This window comes from Notamacropus eugenii, chromosome 1 (genome assembly GCF_028372415.1).
Source record: "Notamacropus eugenii isolate mMacEug1 chromosome 1, mMacEug1.pri_v2, whole genome shotgun sequence".
NCBI classification, from domain to species: Eukaryota; Metazoa; Chordata; class Mammalia; order Diprotodontia; family Macropodidae; genus Notamacropus; species Notamacropus eugenii.
In genome coordinates this window covers 595,302,515-595,322,804 of record NC_092872.1, presented here as the reverse complement: position 1 = coordinate 595,322,804, position 20,290 = coordinate 595,302,515, and the positions used below count along the sequence as shown (strand labels likewise).

The following is a 20,290-nucleotide window of genomic DNA, read 5'->3' as shown; positions in this document are numbered from 1 at the left end:
CTAACAACTAGGTGGATCAAGAAAGGCTTCCCCTTAGGAGGCAACACATCAAGGGAAACTTGAAGGTATCTAAGAACCCTCCAAGGGAGAAAATGCTTTCCTGGCAGAGGAGAGCCTATAAAGGCATGGAGGTGGAGATGGAGTTCCAGGAAAAGGAAAATCAAGAAAGTTAATTTGACTAGAATGTAGAGTGGATGAAGAGGAATAATAACATGTTTCACTATTAGATTCGATAGCTGTTATTCTACTATCTGATACTTTTCCATGATGAAAGATGAGGTTCAGAGTGACAGTCCAACACTCATCTCTGAAGTTATGCCCTACTTCCACCACTAGGGGGCATGTGAATGAAATGTCAGGCTCTTCATGGAAACCAGTAAATTGGAAACCTCTGTCCCCTAATTCCACCCTTTTCTTAGTTGGCAGTGCTTATGCCGCTGGTAATTCTTTACATATCTAAAATACAGTTTATCTATGCATAAAATGGGCACAACAAAGGTGCTTTTAATACTGGCTAAGTCAAATACATGTGTGTATGTGTGTGTGTGCGCGCATATGTATAGGCAAGTATTGGCTAACCAGAAAGGGTTAATAGATGAATGAAATACAAATTATCCCAATCCACCAATTTAAATTTAATCAATTTCAATTTCTTTTCCCAGTAACTTACACTATCAGTCAACCATGAAGCATTTATTAAGCACTTACTAAGAGGTGGCATAGTGCTAAGTGGCAACTAAGTATCCCAATGAATAGAGTGCTGCTCCTGGAGTCAGGAAGACTCGTCAGACACTAGCCATGTAACCCTGGGCAAGTCACAACCTTGTTTGCCTCAGTTTCCTCATCTGTTAAATAAGCTGGAGAAGGAAATGGAAAACCACCGCAGTAACTTTGTCAAGAAAAGCTCCCAAAAGGGGTCACAGAGTTGGACATGACTGAAAGACTGAAACAACAATTGTTGTAGAGCCCTGATGCCAAAAAATGAACTTCACTATAACCGCATTATACCATGTTTGTTGGAATATATTCCATCTGCCTCAACGACCAAAGGCATAGCTGTATACTTTTAATGGGGGAAAACTCTACTTTTAAAATAACTGATAAGGTTTTTAAAACTTTTAAAGTATTATTAGTTATTTTTCGGAACAACGGATAGAGTGCTGGACCTGGAGTCTGGAAAGCCTGAATTCAAATTCTGCCTCAGACACTTACCAGTGTAACTCTGGCAAGTCACTTAACTAACCTCCCTTGCCTCAGTTTCCTCAACTGTAAAATGTGGATAACAGCACCTGATTCACAGGATGGAGCAGCTGGAGGCAATTAGGAGGTATCAGACAATGGAGGGCTTGGGTGGGAAGCAAGGCGGGGCAATCTAGAGTTAACAGCCAATGGAAGGCCAGGCTAGGCCAAGGGCAACAGATTTGAGTAGGAAAGGCCAGGTTAAGTGGGAAGATTCAAGGAGGTTCCCAGAGTCTGAACCCCATCAGCTGTGAGGGCCAAATGAGGCAAATTTGTAAAGCGCTTAGCACAGTGCAGGAGGCGCTATATAAATGTTTATTCGTTTTCCTCTATTTTCCTAAATTCTCCGTGCTAGAACCCGGTACTCTCCTCCTTCTCAGGTCAAAACAGAAGCGGCTCTAAGAGACTGAGACTACAAGACCCAGGAAGCAACACGGCCAATCTCGAGATAACGTGTTTCCACAGTGGTGTTGCTTTGCCTTCTGGGAGTGGTAGTCTGTGCTTTTTCCCCTCCCCCGAAGTCTACCGGGCACTGTTCCATGTTTCAGCGCAAGGCGCCTTTGCTTGGAACACCTGTAAAGCTTCTCCCTGACGCCCAAATCCCTTGGCCCTAAGCCACTTAAAGCAAACCACAGTTAGAATACCCTGTGAACCCCTCCGCTACACACAGATGAACCCTTCTTAATTGGACTCACCCCAGCTACAGCACTCTCCGGGCTAACTCGGGAACAGACGCCGAAGGCCGGTTACTATAGAAACAGCGTCCCTCCCGTCACGCGACGGTAAGGGTGAAGGGTCACGCCTCGATAACGACAGTTCCGCTTCCGGTTCCGGCTTGGAGTTGTTGTCCGGGGCTTCTTGAACTGGCTGGAGACGCTTGGGGGCCGTTTCCTGGAGATTGAAGGATCGGAGAGGGCTCTGCAAGGCTCGCGGACCCACTCTCGAAAACATGGCAGCTTCTACCGCGGCCGGAAAGCAGCGGATCCCCAAAGTGGCCAAGGTAGGGGTGGGGCCGTGGGGCCGCCGAAGGGGGCGGGAAGAAGGAAGGGCTGTTGTCGGTGTCTCTTAGCCCCTGTGCCCGTGGGGAGAGGAAAAGCAAGCTCCCTGGGGGCGTGAGACCGTTTTTCCCGGGATCCGGGAAGGGAATGGGAAGAAAGCACGTATGACTGGGAATCCTCCGGAGGCAGCGTGCCCCCCGCGGCCCGGGGGCTCGACGATGTGGGCAGTCATTTTAGAGTCATACCGTGTCTGTAGGAAGCACCTGTTCATTGAGCCTCAGTGTATGTCGATATTAGCACATAATGTGTTCATCATGGCTTGTAAGCACAAAGAACTTTCTGACGAAAGAAGCTCCTAAAGCCCAGTGCTTGCGACCCCGCACTTAGGCAAGGACTGACTTACTGAGGCTTTACTGGTTTGCCATGTGTGTAAATCCCACCCAGTGGGTTCTTTGGCATCAGCAGCCCCACTTTTATCAAGTAATACTCTTCTGGGGGGAGTCAGCATATAAACATTGCGAAATACATGATGGCCTTTGGGCTCTAAAATCTATTTCCATTATACTCAATAGATACTTTCTCTGTAGTACGAAGTCTGTTTTCAACCCTTTAAAATCACAAATACAGTCACTTGAAGCAGCTTTTAGGTCTAAAACATTACAAGAGATGATTCAAACCCTTTTTCCATGTGTTTCTCTTGCCAACTGTGAAACTACACAGAACGTTTGCAACCAAACCAAAACGTTGTTCCCCATACTCATCTTCTTAACAAGAAAACCAGTTAGGTTCCATTTAAAGTGATCTTATTCTCCTCCCCCAAACTCAGTGTATAACTACCATCTTGGTGTTAAAAGTATTCAGTTGTAATTTCCTATTTAATCAGGCTTATCTTCCAAATATATTTGCTTCCAGCTTATAGTTTCCAAAGTGTGACGTATTGTTCTGTTATTTCATCCTCACAATGGAAGTAGTGTGGATATTATCTTCCCTTTACAGCTAAGGGAAATAGGGTCAGAGGTCCTGCTCAAGGTCACACAGTAAGTGGCAGAGGTGGTATGTGAACTCACATCTTCTGGTTCCTGTTTTAAATATGGCTTTAGACATAAGCGTATGTTTCAGACCATTTAATTCATTTATGACTTTAAGGGGAATAAGAAAAAGAATTCTGTAAACAAGGTTTCTTTATTAACATGACTAAAATATGATACATATTTTTAAAAGAAATTAAAACATCATATCAAAATTACATTCAAAGTATTTCCTCCAAGATCCAAATTTATTTTTATGCTAAGCCACAAGTATATACTGCTCTTCATTTTATTGCTAACTCTCCCTTAAGACAAAACTAAGCTACAAGCAGTAAAGCATTGTGTATAATTTCATAAAGAAGTCAAACATAATCTGCTGAATAGAGTATCTTGTAATATGGTCCAGAAATTTATGTATACATACGCACATATAACAGTTACAGATATAGTTGTTATTTGAAAGTTTGTAAAAGTGCAGATACCAAAGATAAATCTATTTCATTTTTAAGGTGAAAAACAAAGCCCCTGCTGAAGTACAGATCACAGCAGAACAGCTTTTGAGGGAAGCTAAAGAAAGAGAGCTTGAGCTTCTGCCACCACCTCCTCAACAGAAGATCACAGATGAAGAAGAATTAAATGATTATAAACTAAGGAAAAGAAAGGTAAGTAAAAAGTAGACTTCAGCCCTTTCAGGGGAGTGCTGTGAACCATAAAGCTGGTTGGCTGAGAGCTTGTTTAGAGAGGCTAACATGGATATTATTAATAGCTGACATATAAGATTTACAAACTGCTTGCCTCACAAAACTTCTGTGGAATGGGTAGTACAAGAGAAGGGAGAAGGGGACAAGCATTTATGAAGAGCCAGCTGTGTGCCAGGTTCTTTACCAAGCACTTTCCAAATATTATCTCATTTGATCTTCACAGCAACCCTGGGAAAGAGGTGCTCTTATTCTCCCCATTTTTCAGTTGTGAAAATTTAGAGATTAAGTGACTTACCCAGGGTTACATGGCTAGTAACTGTCCGAAGTGAAATTTGAATTCAGATCTTCCTGACTGTAGACCCAGCACTCAAAGCCCTGCGCTGCCTAGCTCCCATTTTACCAATTTTACCAATTATCCCCATTTTACTAATAAAGGAACTGAGGCTCTGCAACCTTAAGTGATTTAATCAAGACTGCATAGCTAAGACTGACCTTGATGTTTTCTGTCAGTAATGAATTCCTGTAGTCCATGGCCTCTTGGGACGTTCATTTTGTCACTATTAATTAATCATTAGCCAGTTAGATTTTGCCTAAAGAGGTAAAATCTTCTTTTTTCTTCTGTTTTTCAACCAGAATCAATCCACTGAAGGAATGACAGCATAATGATAATTTTTTAAAATGTTCAGGCTCTAAACAAGATTGGTAGCAGGGAGAAGACATCCCAATTAGAATGAAATACTCAACAAGAGGCTCTGCATATTTTGCCTCCTTTATATGCACCAGCAGTTTGTTTGGTCTGATTTTACTAAATGATAAAGTTTTATGTAATTTCTTCCTTATTTTGAATGTTTTTGCTAATGTTATTTTTATGATAATTTTTGAACAAATAATTACTAAACTGTATGCCAAGTTAAATCTGCTTAGATTACAATACATAAAGCATTAAGATTTTTAACACACTATTCATTATTGGATATATTCTGCTGTTTTTCTCCTTTGTCATCCCGATGGAATTTGGCATCATAAGGATATGTTCAAAGTACCTATCTCATTTCACAGATAGGTTCCTTCAAATTCAGGTTTTAGAATGTGATTTCTATGAATTAAATGTAAATGAATTACTTTTGCTAGTCTGAGAATTGAACCGAAGTATAATTTTGCTTTTAATTGATTTTATTTGGGTTGACTCTTTTCTCTTTCCACCAGACTTTTGAGGATAATATAAGAAAGAATAGAACTGTGATTAGTAACTGGATAAAATATGCACAATGGGAGGAGAGCCTAAAAGAAATTCAAAGGTAAAGTTTACATGTAAAAGAACATTTCATATGTGGTGATGAAATAAGGTAATAGATTTGAACATTTTTGGTTGTACATTATTATATATCTGCATTAGTAAGATGTACGTTTCATTTGAATTATGTAAAGTATTTCAGATACTTACCTGTAACGCATTTGTCATGTTTTACATACTTTTTCCCAAAAAATGTTACCTTACAGGGCCCGTTCTATATACGAGCGTGCCTTAGATGTGGACTATCGAAATATCACTCTTTGGCTAAAATATGCAGAAATGGAAATGAAGAATCGCCAAGTAAATCATGCTCGAAACATCTGGGATCGGGCCATAACAACTCTTCCCCGGGTCAACCAGTTCTGGTAAGGTTATGTCAGTATGATTTGTTTTTATGTAGCTTAGTAGGTTAACATGTTTCACTGTACTTTTATACTAAAGAACTTCTTATTGAAACACAGATTTTTAACCATCTGTATTTCAGATGTTTGATCATTTCTGGAAGGTAGTGTTTTAATCAGATAGTATTATTTTATTAATCTTTTGGACAGTAAAGCCTTAAGTCACCATCTCATTAAAGACTTGAATAAATAAAAAATCTCCAAGGTGTTTTTCTTCCTTTGACTCCAGGGGTTATCTTGGAATGATTTTGTTATAGGTACAAATACACTTATATGGAGGAGATGTTGGGAAATATTGCTGGAGGCCGGCAAGTATTTGAACGCTGGATGGAATGGCAGCCTGAGGAGCAAGCCTGGCACTCTTATATCAACTTTGAACTGAGATATAAAGAGGTGGATCGGGCACGTTGCATTTATGAAAGATATATCCTTTGAAACATTTTTTATTATGATTTAATTATTAAATGTATGCCATATATCCCTGATAGTATACCTGGTAGCATTTATTTTTTGGGTAAGCAGTTGTGGATACAGATTTTATGTACTTTACACCTATATGCTTCTCCAGAGATGGTACTGTTTTAAGTTCTTGGTAGTATTTTCAAGGCATTCATTTTATTTCTATTCTTTTTTAATGTAATTGTTTATCATGTAATTTACAAAACATTTTTCTTAAGGTAACCTTGAAAGACAGGTGGTACTGTAGTAGTATCACTATCATCATCCCCATTTAACAGATAAGGAAACCAGCTCATAAAAATAAAGTGACTTCTGCAGGGTCTTCTAGTTATTAAGTAGCAGAGCTAGGATCTGAACATTCAGCTCTAACCTCAGTGCTTTTTTTCAAGGGCTGCACCCAGTCTTGCTTTTCTAAGATTTGTATTAGGAAAGTCTTACTCACATTTGTTTAATAAGTCCATTCTATCTATCATTCTTAGTCATCTTTGGTTACATTTTAAGTTCAATGACAAATATGTGGTGGATTTTGCCCCCGAAAGCAGAAATTCTTAACCTAAATTCCATGAACTTAAAATTTTTTTTTCAATATAAAATGTTTGTAGTACATTGTCTTTTATTTGGGTCACTAAAAAACATTTTTTCAAAGAGTTCATCCATAGACTTTTCCAGTCTGTAAAAGCAAGGGGGGGAGGGGGGGAGGGAACAGTCCTTATCACAAAAATGGTTAAGGGATAGTTGGGTATTTATGAGATTTGGTTATTTCATTTGGGCTCTACTAGTGATTGGACTTAGAAAATCCATCAATATCCTGGCTAGCATTTCCTTAATTCCGCTGTACTTGTCCTTGTGCACCCCGATGTTAAAAACTGGATCAAGTATGCTCGCTTTGAAGAAAAACATGGCTACTTTGCTCATGCAAGGAAAGTATATGAAAGAGCTGTGGAATTCTTTGGAGATGAGCATATGGATGAACATCTCTATGTAGCCTTTGCTAAGTTTGAAGAAAATCAGAAAGAAGTAAGTATATTTGCAATTTCTATATATTATGCAAAAAGACTTTTATAAGATTTTTACTTACTCTACATACTTAATGGATGTTCATTTTGTGTTATTCTTTTATCTTAAAAGTTATTTTAAGGCATATAGTCAACATCTCTACACTTAAGAAGGGGGTAGTTTAGACAAGAAGAGTTATAGGAAATCAGAGGAGGAAATAATTGTTGAACACTGGGTTGGAAAGGAAAGCCTTCACAGGGGCTGAACTTGAGCTGAGGCTTTGAAGTGAATAGATGAGTAGACTTAGAGTAAGCAAAGGCAGCAAGGTAAGATTGCATACTGAAGTGTAGACCTAGATTGGAGTGTTTGTAAATGGCAGTAATAGAAAATAAGGCTTGAAAAGTAAGTTGGCAACAGTAAAAGGCCTGGACTAGGTTAAGAATTTTGTCCATAGAAAACTGGAATATTCAGGTTTTTGACTGATGTTGTAAAGAGGTGATTTAATCTGGCAGCAGTGTTGCATATGGCAAAGACTGTACTATTAAAACACAAGTTGTTACAGATCCTACTGATTTGGAAGGGCTTCAGATTTAGGCCTGTTAATGATCTCATATGCCTATCTTCTAAGAATCAGCCAAGCTTAAATTTATTACCAAAAGCCCGGCTTCTACCATCAGTTAGTGATTTTTTTCTTGACCATAGCAACTCATGAAGAATGTCTACTAAGATTTAAAGATATTAATTAGGTAGATATGCGTATGTCATTGGTGAGGGCATCCCAACTGAGTTATTGAAGAAAAAATCTTGCATCAACACATAATTTTGGTCATGTTCAATTCTTAGTATTTCAGTCCTCAGCATGTTCCATTCTCAGCACTTAAACATTGTCATATCACTTATTAGTTACTTTAAATAAGATAAGGAATAATTGTTAAACTATATTAGCATTTGGATCGAAGCTTTTGTTCTTTATAGTTTGAAAGGGTACGAGTGATCTACAAATATGCCCTGGATAGGATTTCGAAGCAGGAAGCCCAAGAACTCTTTAAAAATTACACAATCTTTGAAAAAAAATTTGGAGATAGACGAGGTATTGAAGACATCATTGTGAGCAAACGGAGGTTCCAGTATGAAGAGGAGGTGAAGGTGAGTATACTTGTATTAGTAATATCTTCCCTCTTCTTTTCCCAAACAGCAGAGTACTGTTGAAGGAAGTCATGAAACTGTTGAGACTGGGTTAATGCTGTCTACCTTGAACTGAGTAGGCTCTTTTCATATTCGCCTTAGCAAGTGTTGAAAATTTCACAGTCCTTTAATACTACCTCATCTAATCAAAAGTTTTAAGTCCTTTGGAAATGAGCTCTCACAAATTCCCTCATCAAAGCTTCAAAACTTTTTCCTGTCCCACCCTCCTTCCCTCTACTGTTGGAGGATTTCAGAGACATCCTCTTTTGCCAAAGCTAATCTGTGGTCTTGATTTCATCCCATTCCTGCACTCTCTCCTAATAAATTCCTCCATTAACCATCCCCTCTCTTTGTCTCCAACCTCTTTAGTCCCTTGCTTTCTGCTGGTTCCTTTCCCTCTGTGTATAGTCATGCTTAGCTCCCCCTGCAAAAAAAAAAACCATTGTCTTCAGTCTGTTATTCTTTTAAACTGTGTCTCTTCCCATTCACTGCCAACTTCTACAAAGAGTAAGTAATCAGCACTTACTTATTACTTTCATTTCCTTACCACCTTTTCATTTCTTAACTCCCTGAAATCTGATTTACTTACTGACTGAGCACTGTATTGAAACTGCATTTTTTCTCAGCCACCACTGACCTCCTTGTCAAAACTTTGGTTGTCAAATCCAATGGCCTTTTTTTTCATCTCCATCCTCTTTGACCTTCTTGTACCATTTAGTATTATTGACTACCTCTTCTTTGATGATCCTCCTCAATTCAAGGAATATTTACTAAACACCTGCTATGAACAGGAAAATGACCTGGACACTAGAGATGCAGATACCAAAGTCAGTCAATCAGCAGACTTTTATTAAAGGGCTTAATATGTAGCAGGCACTGCAGAAGGTTTTAGGGATACAGATACAAAAAATAAAGTGATCTCTGCTCACAAAGAGATTATATTCTGATAGAGGAGATAACAGTTATACACATAATATAAACATATACAGGATAAAGATGGATAAAATAGTTGGAAAGTTTGGAAGAATTGGGCCATAGCAATTGGGAGAATCTGGAAAGGCTTCAGGCAGAAATTGAAGTCTGAGTTGTGTCTTAAAGGAACAATGAGATTATCTGGGGAAGAGGTAAAGAGGCAGTCCACTCCAGGCTAGGGGACAGCCAGTACAAAGGTAGACAAATGGGAGATGGGATGTCTTACCTGAGGAATCAGGAAGTGGCCAGTTTGGTTGACTCATAGCTTATGCAAGGATGAGTGATGGACACTGAAGCTAAAGAAAGTTTGGGGCCAGTTTGTGAAGAGCATCTAGAGATAAACAGAGGAATGTATATTTTATCTTAGAGATACTAGGGAGCAATTGGAGTTTATAGAGTAAGGATGTCCTGATCAGATCCAGTGAAAGAGTTCCTGCTTTAAGGTACTATACTTCCTGGGGGTAATGCCACATAGACACAGATAGTAAATACAAAATAATTTTTGGAGGCTGAAAGCACTAACAACTGCAGGAGTTGGCACCTGAGCCAAGCTTTGAAAGAAAGCAGGGATTCTAGGAGGGTGAAGGCAAGGAGGAGTTGTGTGCTAGACTTGGAAGTACCTCGAGAAAGACTCAGATGGGGAATGGCATGTCATGTTCCGGTAGAAGTAATAACATGGTTTGGACTGGAATCTAGTGTGTGTCCAAGGAAGTAATAGGATATAAACCTGGGAAGATATGTGTGAATCACGTTGTGAAGGATTTAAAATTTTAGACTGAGGAATTTGTAGCTTATTCTACAAGTTACATAGATGTAATGAGATTTTTTGAGTAAGGAACTGGTGTTGTCAGACTTGTGCTTTAGGAAGATTATTTTATTATTTGTGAAGGATGGATTGGAGAAGACAAAGACTAGAAGCACGAAAACTGGTGAGGATGCGATTGTCATGCAATTTTCCCAGGAAACTTTTCTGTCTACTGAATTTCCACAAATCCCAAGTTTGTAACCTCCTTGGCTCCCCACTCCACATGTCCAGTCAGCTGCCACATTTTAGTGTTTCTAGCTCATATCCAACCCCTTCTCTCGATTCACACCGGCACCTCTTGCCTGCTTTCTTGCAGTGGCCTCCTAATTGATGTGCCTGCCTCAGGTGTCTGCTGTCTCCAATCCCTTGTTCCTACAGCAGCCCAAGGTGTTTTCCTTAAGAACATGTTTGACCATGTGGTTCCCTCTTTCAGATTCTAGAGGCTTCCTTTTGTCTCTAGGATAAAATGTAACCCCCTGTTTGGCTTTTAAAATTCCTCACAACTTGGCCCCAATCTGCCTTTGTTATGTACCACTTCTTATATTTTCAACCAAAATGGCCTTCTCTCTGTTCTTCACACATAGCACTCTATATCCTATCCCTGGATCTCTACGCTGGCCATTCCCCATGTCTGGAATGTACTCTTCCTCACCTCCTCTACCTTGAATACTCTGTCTTCAATTCCTCCTTCTACAGAAGGTCTTTCTTTACCTCTCCCAAGTACCAGTGTCCTTCCTTCCTAACTGCCTTATATTTACTTTGTATGTATTTTGTATTTCTTGTATACATTCGGCTCCAATATACTATATTCTTCAAGACCTAGCTGCGTTGACATTTAATGAAGCCTTCTTTACTTCCCAAGATAGATGATAAATTTGATCCCTCCTTACTTATGTCTTCTCCTCATTGGCTTTTTGGACCTCTTTTGCAAATTGAGTTAGCCTATTTTTAAAGGTGTTATTTTCTTCGGCATTTTTTTGGGTCTCCTTTAGCAAGCTGTTGACTTACTTTTCAAGTTCTTTCATAGCCTGAGACCATTGCATGTTTATTTTGGAGGTACTGGATGCAGAAGCCTTAACTTCCTCTGACAGTATATGCATTGTTCTTCCTCATCCGAAAAGATGGAAGAAAATACCTGTTCACCAAGAAAGTAACATTCTATAGTCTTATTTTTTTTCCCCTTTTTTTGGGCATTTTCCCAGCCAGTTACTTGACTTTTAAATCCTTTGTCAAGAGGAGGGTATACTCTGGGGTACCTGAAAGTTCTCAGTTCCTCCAAGGTGGCACAATCAAGAGAGAGGGGTTTACTCCTCTCCTGGCCTGCACACTGGTCTGGGAGCAACCAAAAACTTTTTCTGCCCTGAATCTGCAAGTGGTAGAATTCCCTCTCCACAACCACCTCCAAATCTGCCACGTCAGCCCAGCACTCCTCCTCACCCCTGGACAGGGCTCAGGGCTGAGATTCAGATCAGCTGCTTAGTTTCCCCAGGGGCTTTAGGCAAGGGCAGGCAGCCACTCAGGGCTGCTGCTGTTGTTGCCACCACCACCTTGGGCCAGGGCTGGAGAGGATCCTGCTCCCTTGTCACTGAGATAAAAAAGCTTTCTCACTGACCTTTGAAACTGTCTTTGGCATTTGTGGGTTGAGGGATCCAAAGAACCTCCGCTGCTGCTGGGGATTCTGCCCTGAGGCCTGTTCTGGTCCTGTTCCTCCCTGTGCCTTATGGCCAAGGCTGGGCACCCATGCCATAGACCTTTCCTATTGGTCTTTCAGGCTGCCTTGGGCTGGAAATCTCTTTCAGTCTGTCATTCTATGGCTTCTGCTGCTCTAGAATTTGTTGAGAGTCATTTTTTATAGGTATTTTATGAGCTGTGGGGGAAGAGCTAGAGTATGGGTGTCTTTCTACTCCACCCTCTTGGCTCCGTCCCCTCCTTATATCTTTCAGGCAGCTCTTGACTTCTCCTTTACCTTTACTTATTTTCTAAGTTACATTACAATTATTGATAATAAATGTTGAATCCTGTTACATCCTTTTGCTGTATCTTTAAGTTCCCTAAGGGCAAGATTATCTCATTTTTCATTTTTGTATACCAAGCATCTTTTTTACCATAGTGATTTTTTTTTACAATGTAGATACTTAAATTTGAATTTCAAATATATTTAAAGTAATTTTTGAAAGTAGGTCTGAAAGGGCTTTCTAAATCTTACGATCTTTTGTACTGTATATAATGTCAGTCATTCCTATTCAAAGAAGTTTAGATACTAGTCCTAGAAAAGAACATTTTATACCTCTTCTTTTAACTTAAGTTCCTGAATTGCTGTTTCTACCAAAGATGCAGTTCCATCCCCTCCTAATGTATTGTAAATAGGTTTGATTTAAATTCAGAATTACACTGCTGTAACCAAGAAATTTAAAAGCTAATGTTTGTATTTTAAAAATTAGCTTCCTCCAAACTCAAAAACAGATGGTCCCAAAGAGCAAATATAACAGCTTTCCTTTCAGCATACTTTAAGAATAGATTATTGCATATGTTGTCAGACATAGTCTCTGTATCCGTTGTTTTGTTTAACTCTTTTTAACAAGGGAAAATTCAATTCTGGAAGGTCAGTGGATGACATTTTACAAATAACTGATATTAAAGCAAAGGCACCAATAAAATTTGTTAAAGAAATTGACTTTAGGGACAAAATGAGGGAGGCGTAGTTGGCAGTATCTGAAGAAGATCTGAGGATTTTTGTGGACTACAAACACAGTAGAAGTTAAAAATATTGTACAGTAGAAGCTAAAAAAAGCTAATAGGAACTTGAGCCATATTTAGAGAGGCGTCATTTCTAGGAATAACAAAGCAGTAGTTCCATTGGATCTTTGTCCAAGTCAGATCACTTCTAGACTTTCACATTAGGTTCTGGGCACACCAGCTTAGGGAGGATATTTATAAGCTGGATACTGTATGGAGGATGGCAGCCAGCATGGTGAAGGGCCTTGAATCCATGCTGTGTGAGTGTTGGTTGAAAGAACAGAGAAGAGAAAACTCAAGGTGGTTATGGTATCTATTTTCAAGTCTTTGAAAGACTTTAATGTGGAAGAGGGATTAGAAGGATTAGGTATATTTTATCCCAGATAGCAGAACCAGGAGCAAAGAGTGTAGAATTTATAAAAAGGTAACTTTAGACTCAGTGTCAGGAAAAAATAACAATTACAGCTTTCCCTACGTTGAGTGGTGGGAGGTGGTTGTTCCCTTGACTGAAGGTCTTCAGGCAGAGACTAGATGACCACATGTCATATGTTTTGGTGGAAATTTTTGGGGGGTATGGATTAGATTATATAGCCCCTAAAGTCTCTTCCAACTCTGAAATTCTTTGAATTTCCTCATAGTGTGTTGCTGCTTATTCACAATACCAAAGCAAAAAAATATATATGTAAATCTTGACTTTGGCCTTGGTTCTGCCATTCTCTGACTCTGTGATGTTAGGTACCTCCTTTAACCTTTATTTGTTAAATCTGTCAGGAATTTTCTAAGAAAAAAGGTTAGAATTCTTTAGAAGTATTCTGAAAGCCTTAGGAAATAGTTACTATGTAAATTCCCATTATGATCATGTTACCTGAATAACAGGAAAGTCGTTCATTACTACCACTTCTTCTAATGAGGTAGAATGTAGTTTGTAATGGATTTTGGAACTGATTTTCTTCTTAGGCCAATCCACACAATTATGATGCCTGGTTTGATTATTTGCGATTGGTGGAAAGTGATGCAGAACCAGACACTGTGCGAGAAGTGTATGAAAGAGCCATTGCCAACGTGCCACCAATCCAAGAGAAGAGGCATTGGAAGCGGTATATATACCTCTGGATCAACTACGCGCTTTATGAAGAGTTGGAGGCAAAGGTAAAAGGAACAGGAATAATTGCATGTAGGGTCTTCATGGCTTCTCATCTCCCTATGGTTAGGTCTGAACTCCTTCAAAGTTTTAGATGCCTAGTAAGCCCATACTGTATAGAAAATATAGAGACCTTCGAGTACATGATGAATTTCCTGTTTGCAGAACACACGAAGTTCTTTTCTCTTGAGCTGTAAAGTGATGCCACTTGATATGTAAGATGAATAAATCAGCCTAAGTAAGATTTTAATTATAGTTTCTCTTTGTCTTTCTTTATTAATTTTCATCAAGTTCATAGTTATAAGTTGCTACTCCAAATGCATATCAGGTGATATATCCAAGAAAAGTCATTTGGTTAAATTATAGGGGGGTAGAGGTGGAAATTTGTATTCTGATGATCTGAGCGAAAAATTATATGTGTATGCACACATGTGCCCATGTGTATACTTATATGTACATTTTATTGTTCAGAGCTGCTGCAAAAAAGAAAGTTTCTATTCTTTGTTTATAGGATCCAGAGAGGACCAGACAGGTATATCAAGCTTGTTTGAAATTGATTCCTCACAAAAAGGTACGGTTCTTCTTCCTTCACAATTTCATCCTCCTCCTTTAAGTTTCAGTTTCCTCCAGACTTATGTCTTAGGCCTTCTTCTCTTCTTTTTCCCTTGTCAATCTTATTCATTCCTATGGCTTCAATTAGCCAGTGAGTTCCAAGTATATATATTTACCCTCTAACCACTTCTCTGAGCTCCAGCTCCCCCGTGTCAACACCTATATCTTCTCATAGCCCTTCTCAAAAAAACCACAGTGGCTTTTCATTGCTTTCTCATGTACACTCGGCGTTCAAGGAATTTTGTATTCTGGCTTTGAACAACTTTTCTAACTTTATTTCATGCTACTTTCCATCATTCTTATGTTCAAGCTAAACTTTATACTGCTATACGCTGACGTTGGCCTATCTTCTTTTGTCTTTACTCATTTTCACTTGCTTTTCTCCATGTTGAATAGAATTCCTTTACATCTTGGTCTTTTGAATTTCTTCCTTTCCTTCCAAGGGATAGATCAGGTGCTACATCTTCCATGAAACATCTGTATAGGTCAGAGTGTCATGAAAGAATTTTCTCAAATCTCTTGTGATATTCTGTCCTATGCATTTATATATTATGATTTTATCACCATCAGTGTGTGCTTTGTACCTCCTGCTAAATTAGAGCTTCAGAGTAAGATCTATACGGTTTTTCTCATTTGTATGTACAGCTTCTAAGACAGTACTTTGTACATTTTAAGTACTTAAAAAGTATAAATGCCAAGGTGGTAAAAAAAAAAAAATCTAGCACTGACAAATATAGTTCCCCCTTTCATGAACTTATTTCTATCTCTCTCCTTCTCTCCACTCACATATCTACCTGGTACTGCCTCTCATACCTTGCTACTGGATACAACTTGCTGATTGATCTCTTGGCTTCAAGTCTAGTCTTATTTCATGGTGTCCTCACGTGCCAGAGTGCTTTTGCCCACATCATCCTCTTATTCAGTAGATTCTATTGACTCTTTTTTACCCCCAGGATCCAATATAAAATCCTCAGTTTGGCATTCCAAGTGCTTCACAGCCCATTCCCTTCCTGCCTTTCAGATTTTACTCTGCTTTTTATCTCCTGCAGTCCAGCAACACTGCTTCATTGTTGCTCTTCCCATCACTCTCTATACTCACCACTTGCTCTTGGCTTTCTTTAAAACTCAGCTCAAATCCCACCTTAGGAAACCTTTCCTGGTTTCCCCCACTGCTAATGCCTTCCGTCTGAGATTACCTTCCATCTATTCTGTATATCTTGCATGTACATAATTGTTTGCATGCTGTGTCTCCATTTTAAGACTCTGAGCTCCTCGAGAGCAGGGGATCTGTGTCTTTGCCTTCTTTGTGTCCCCAGTGCTTGGCGCTTAGTTAAGTGCTGAATAAATGCTTTTTGACAGATTCATTGAGAAAGGGGTTTAGTATGAATCAGTAGAGGGAGCACACCCCCACTGAAGGAATAATAGAACTTTGGAGTTATTAAAATAGTCAAAATTACTACCATGTCATTGTTATTGATTGTAACCAAAGTACATTATCACCATTAGCTCCATGAGATTTATTTCAGAGGAACAACCACCTTTTAATTCAGAGTCCTTTAAATTGGAGGGGGGGTTTGTGCTTTTGTTTTTCAGTTTACATTTGCCAAAATATGGCTACTGTATGCCCAGTTTGAAATAAGACAGAAAAATCTGCCATTTGCCAGAAGAGCTTTGGTAAGTTATAAGGAGATCATGAAACATGAAAGGTTTGTTATGTACTGATCAAACTAAATATTATAGTGACACAAATTATCCAGAAAACGAGAGAGTAAATTTTAGTAGTTAAATAAAATCAATGATATTGCCATCTTTCTGTCTGCTAACACAAATGAGCCTTTCACTATTTCAACTGAAAAAATTAATTTATAGCCACATTATAGTTACCAGAAACCAAATATTCCCAGTAAATGCTTAATCTCTGATTGTATGAATATAGTTTTACTTTGTAGTATGCAAGTGTATCTTCCCTACCAGTTGGTTACTACTCTTTCTCTATTAGGCTCGTCCTCTCTGATGAACTATTTGAAAGCTACTTTTATAGACTCCTGATTTTTTTAAAAAACAAAATGGTTATTCCCTGCATTTAATTATCAATTAATTACAGAAAACTTTGTATATCAGATAACAGTGAGTAAATTCCAAATTACATTAGACTTTGAATTTGAAAGAGTTGAGTTCAGATTCAGACTTTGTTCCTAACTCCCTCTATGACCATTAATAATATTGGGCCTCAGTTTCTTATCTAATTCTAATGATCCTATGAAAATTGTTTCCCCTTTTGCAAGTCAAACTTATTGTAATTGTAGTTAAGTTCAGTTAAGATACAGTTTAGATTCATTGTATTTACAATGTAATTATAATTATAATTACATAGTTAAACAAGAAATTTGGAATAAAACATTTACCCACAGCTCCTTATCCAATTTTAGCTTTTTATCTCATTTCTGAAAGGAATGCTAACTTATAGCAAAACTACCAGTTAGGATTAAGCATTCATCAGAGTGCAACCATTTTATATCCAGATGAGCTTGACTATTATCCTTGGGTACTTGTTAAACCTATCAGGGCAAGCCTGACAAGTTTTTCATGCCATGGGACAGGGAACTAGTTTATGATGCTTACTGAATAGGGCACGTTTCATCCAGAACATTCCCTAGAACCCACAGGCCATTGTGCAACAGTAGGAGAGTTTGGGAAGTCATGGTATTTTTATTTTCTAGGGAACCTCCATTGGCAAGTGTCCCAAAAACAAATTGTTTAAAGTCTACATTGAATTGGAGCTGCAACTTCGAGAATTTGACCGGTGCCGGAAGCTTTATGAAAAGTTCCTGGAATTTGCACCAGAAAATTGCACATCATGGATCAAATTTGCTGAGTTAGAAACGATTCTTGGAGATATTGAGAGAGCTCGGGCAATATATGAGTTGGCTATTAGCCAGCCACGTTTAGACATGCCAGAGGTGAAGTACTTAAATTATAATTGCATCTTGGGCATTTTCTTAGCATTACTTGCTATTAAAAATGTTGCTGGTGATTTAAATGTGCATATTCTAGAGCAAAAATGAAATCTTACTGGATAATTCCACTATTTTTTCTAGAACTCTACTGTTCTTGAGGATTCAGAAAAAAGATCGTAAAAACATTTAAAAAGTATTTACTCTCTTCTCCTGAAGGAAAGGTTCTGTTTACTCAAATCAAAAGGAGGAACCTAGACCTTGTCCTAGAATTTCTTTGCTCTGATTAGTGAGCTAATCACTTGAGGAGTTTCTAAGAAATGCAAAAATGACTATCCAGATTTGTCAGTTGTACTCTGTCAGGTTTACATATAGTTAGTAAACATTGTATGTGTGTGTATACGTATATGTCTAGCTGTTCAGCTAGTCAGTAATCAAACAATGCAATGGAAGATGTCTTAGGGATGTTTCAATTTTTTAAATTTAAACACTGAGATATTTAGTTACTTTACTTAGGTGCTTTGGAAATCCTACATTGATTTTGAAATTGAACAGGAAGAATCTGAAAAAACAAGAAGTCTTTACAGGAGATTGCTTCAACGAACACAACATGTTAAGGTATATGCATGTTTTTCGTAATCACTGTTCATTTTTTTGCTTGCCAGTAGTCTTTAAGTTAGAAAAATATTTTAATCTTGTATTTGAAAGTTTTATTATTTGTATAAAATAAGATGTTTCCAGAGTAATATTGAATAAATTCATTGAGTTTATGTTTCTTCCTCTGCTTCTCTTCATCTGTACTTTTTTTTTTTCCATTGGGTTGATACTCAAGTCCATTTCTGAGGTTTTTTTTATAATTTCCTGAAAACTACTTGTTATTGTTTTTGGGAAGGATATAAGAAGTTTCTCATGAACATCTTACTCTTCCATCTTCTTAGCCATTACCTAACATTATTTGACATATTGGCATGTTATATAAATTTTTTAAAAAGAATTTCCATTAATAGGCTTTTCTTTTCTCTCCCTTTCTTCCCTCTCATTGGTAAAAAGAAAACAGTACCCTTGGAACAAATCAGCATAGTAAAGCAAAACCAATTCCCTCTTGCATCTTGACTCTTATCACGTCTCTGTCAAGAGATGAGTAGCAACAAAATTATAAAGACAACTTTGAAAAGACTTAAAAACACTAATGACATTTATGTAACTTGAATTGACCCTTTTGGCTCATTGCTGTAGGGCTCTTGTCCCTTTATCATTTCTACTGCTGAATGTAAAAATGTTGGTTTGTTCTAGGTAGAACTAACCAGAAATTTAAGCAGGAGGAAGTGCCATTATTATTACACTTGTTTGGTCTCGTACAATTGTACTTGTCTCCTTATCCCATAATGACTTCTTTCCAGGTATGGATCAGTTTTGCCCAGTTTGAGTTGTCTGCAGGAAATGAAGAAAGTTTAACTAAATGCAGACAAATTTATGAAGAAGCTAACAAAACTATGAGAAACTGTGAAGAGAAGGAAGAAAGACTCATGTTATTAGAATCCTGGCGGAACTTTGAAGATGAATTTGGAACAGAAGCTCATAAAGACAGAGTGGACAAACTTATGCCAGAGAAAGTTAAGAAGAGAAGAAAAGTACAGGCAGAAGATGGGGTAAGAGAAATCCAGAACTGCTACCAGTTTGGTGTAAAGAAATTGCACACACTATTTGGATTTATAGGTTTAAGTTCAGGCCACAATTTAACATTGATTTGCACACTTAATAGGCACTTAATAAATGTTTATTGAATTGAATATTGGGCTTACAGAGATTATGATTTTGAATTTTTTGTAAATATAGGTAAATTCTCATATACTTAGAATTTTTTTCACTGTTTTTGTGTCACTTACAAACCACAGTGTCTCTCCCAAATTTTAGGCAACTAACTCTAGCAAAATCATTGTATCTTTGCCAAATAATTAGCCTATGACCATTCATTGTGAAAGTGTCCCAATTAGGATATTTAAGGCACTTCTATTCCATTTTCTTTACTTTCTTTCTTCATAGTCTGATGCTGGCTGGGAAGAGTACTACGATTATATCTTTCCAGAAGATGCTGCAAACCAGCCCAACCTCAAACTGCTGGCAATGGCCAAACTTTGGAAGAAACAGCAGCAAGAAAAGGATGCTGCAGAGCAAGACCTGGACAAAGATGTGGATGAGAGTGAATCTTGACTTTTTCCGTGTTACTGAATTTTTGTTGTTTTTATAAATTCCTACTCTACAATTATTGTGACTTAGGAAACTTTTGGGCAGTATTTTTTATCAGTGGTGAGCCTTGTACCTTTGCTATGCTATGCCTTTAAAATATTGACGAGTTAGCATTGAGATTGTAAATAAAGAACATAAAATTTCTTCTTTATAACACGAATTTATCTGTTTTGTAGGTAATAAATAGTGTCTTTTCAAAATACGTATTTTTTAAATGTCTGGGATTGGACTGATTATATAACATATATTAACAAGAAAACTTTCAAATGTCATCTTGTCAAGTAGTAACCATTAAGCTTTCATTTTTCTATACTGTTTCCTGTTAAAGAACTAGTGTCATTTTTAATAAGAAAAATGTGGGCTATGTCTTGGTTTTTATATGTAGAGGATTTGTTATAAGAAATTGTTGGGTGTACTCAGATAAATATAAACATTGAGTGCTTATAAACATATATAAAAACTGTCCAGCTTCCACTGAACTGTTTTTAGAGGCAGCATGCCATAGTGGATAGAGTATTGGAG

At 37.9% G+C, this 20,290-nt stretch overlaps 2 protein-coding genes across 3 annotated transcripts in view; one reads left to right on the top strand and one right to left on the bottom strand.

The window, feature by feature from the left end:
• The window catches only part of CFAP61 (cilia and flagella associated protein 61), a 343,664-nt gene extending 341,643 nt beyond the window's left edge, over positions 1–2,021 (bottom strand). For both annotated transcript variants that reach the window (XM_072634555.1, XM_072634556.1), the window contains exon 1: positions 1,935–2,021. The gene's annotated coding sequence lies outside the window, so the exon portion shown is untranslated. The remainder of the gene's footprint in view (positions 1–1,934) is intronic.
• A 32-nt stretch (positions 2,022–2,053) lies between these two features.
• Positions 2,054–19,970, top strand: CRNKL1 (crooked neck pre-mRNA splicing factor 1). Its single transcript, XM_072634572.1, has 14 exons — positions 2,054–2,239; positions 3,775–3,927; positions 5,173–5,264; positions 5,467–5,625; positions 5,919–6,085; positions 6,959–7,137; positions 8,092–8,262; positions 13,772–13,963; positions 14,467–14,526; positions 16,161–16,241; positions 17,288–17,527; positions 18,038–18,139; positions 18,922–19,170; positions 19,565–19,970. The coding sequence occupies exons 1-14, from the start codon at positions 2,189–2,191 to the stop codon at positions 19,730–19,732; spliced, it is 2,064 nt and encodes a 687-aa protein (XP_072490673.1). The 5' UTR covers positions 2,054–2,188; the 3' UTR covers positions 19,733–19,970.
• Positions 19,971–20,290: the final 320 nt, after the last annotated feature.

Coding starts and splice junctions, on each gene's coding strand:
- CRNKL1 (XM_072634572.1), top strand. CDS start 2,189: ATGGCAGCTTCTACCGCGGCCGGAAAGCAGCGGATCCCCAAAGTGGCC. Junction 18,140..18,921: donor AACGAACACAACATGTTAAG/GTATATGCATGT, acceptor ACTTCTTTCCAG/GTATGGATCAGTTTTGCCCA. Junction 19,171..19,564: donor AAGTACAGGCAGAAGATGGG/GTAAGAGAAATC, acceptor CTTTCTTCATAG/TCTGATGCTGGCTGGGAAGA.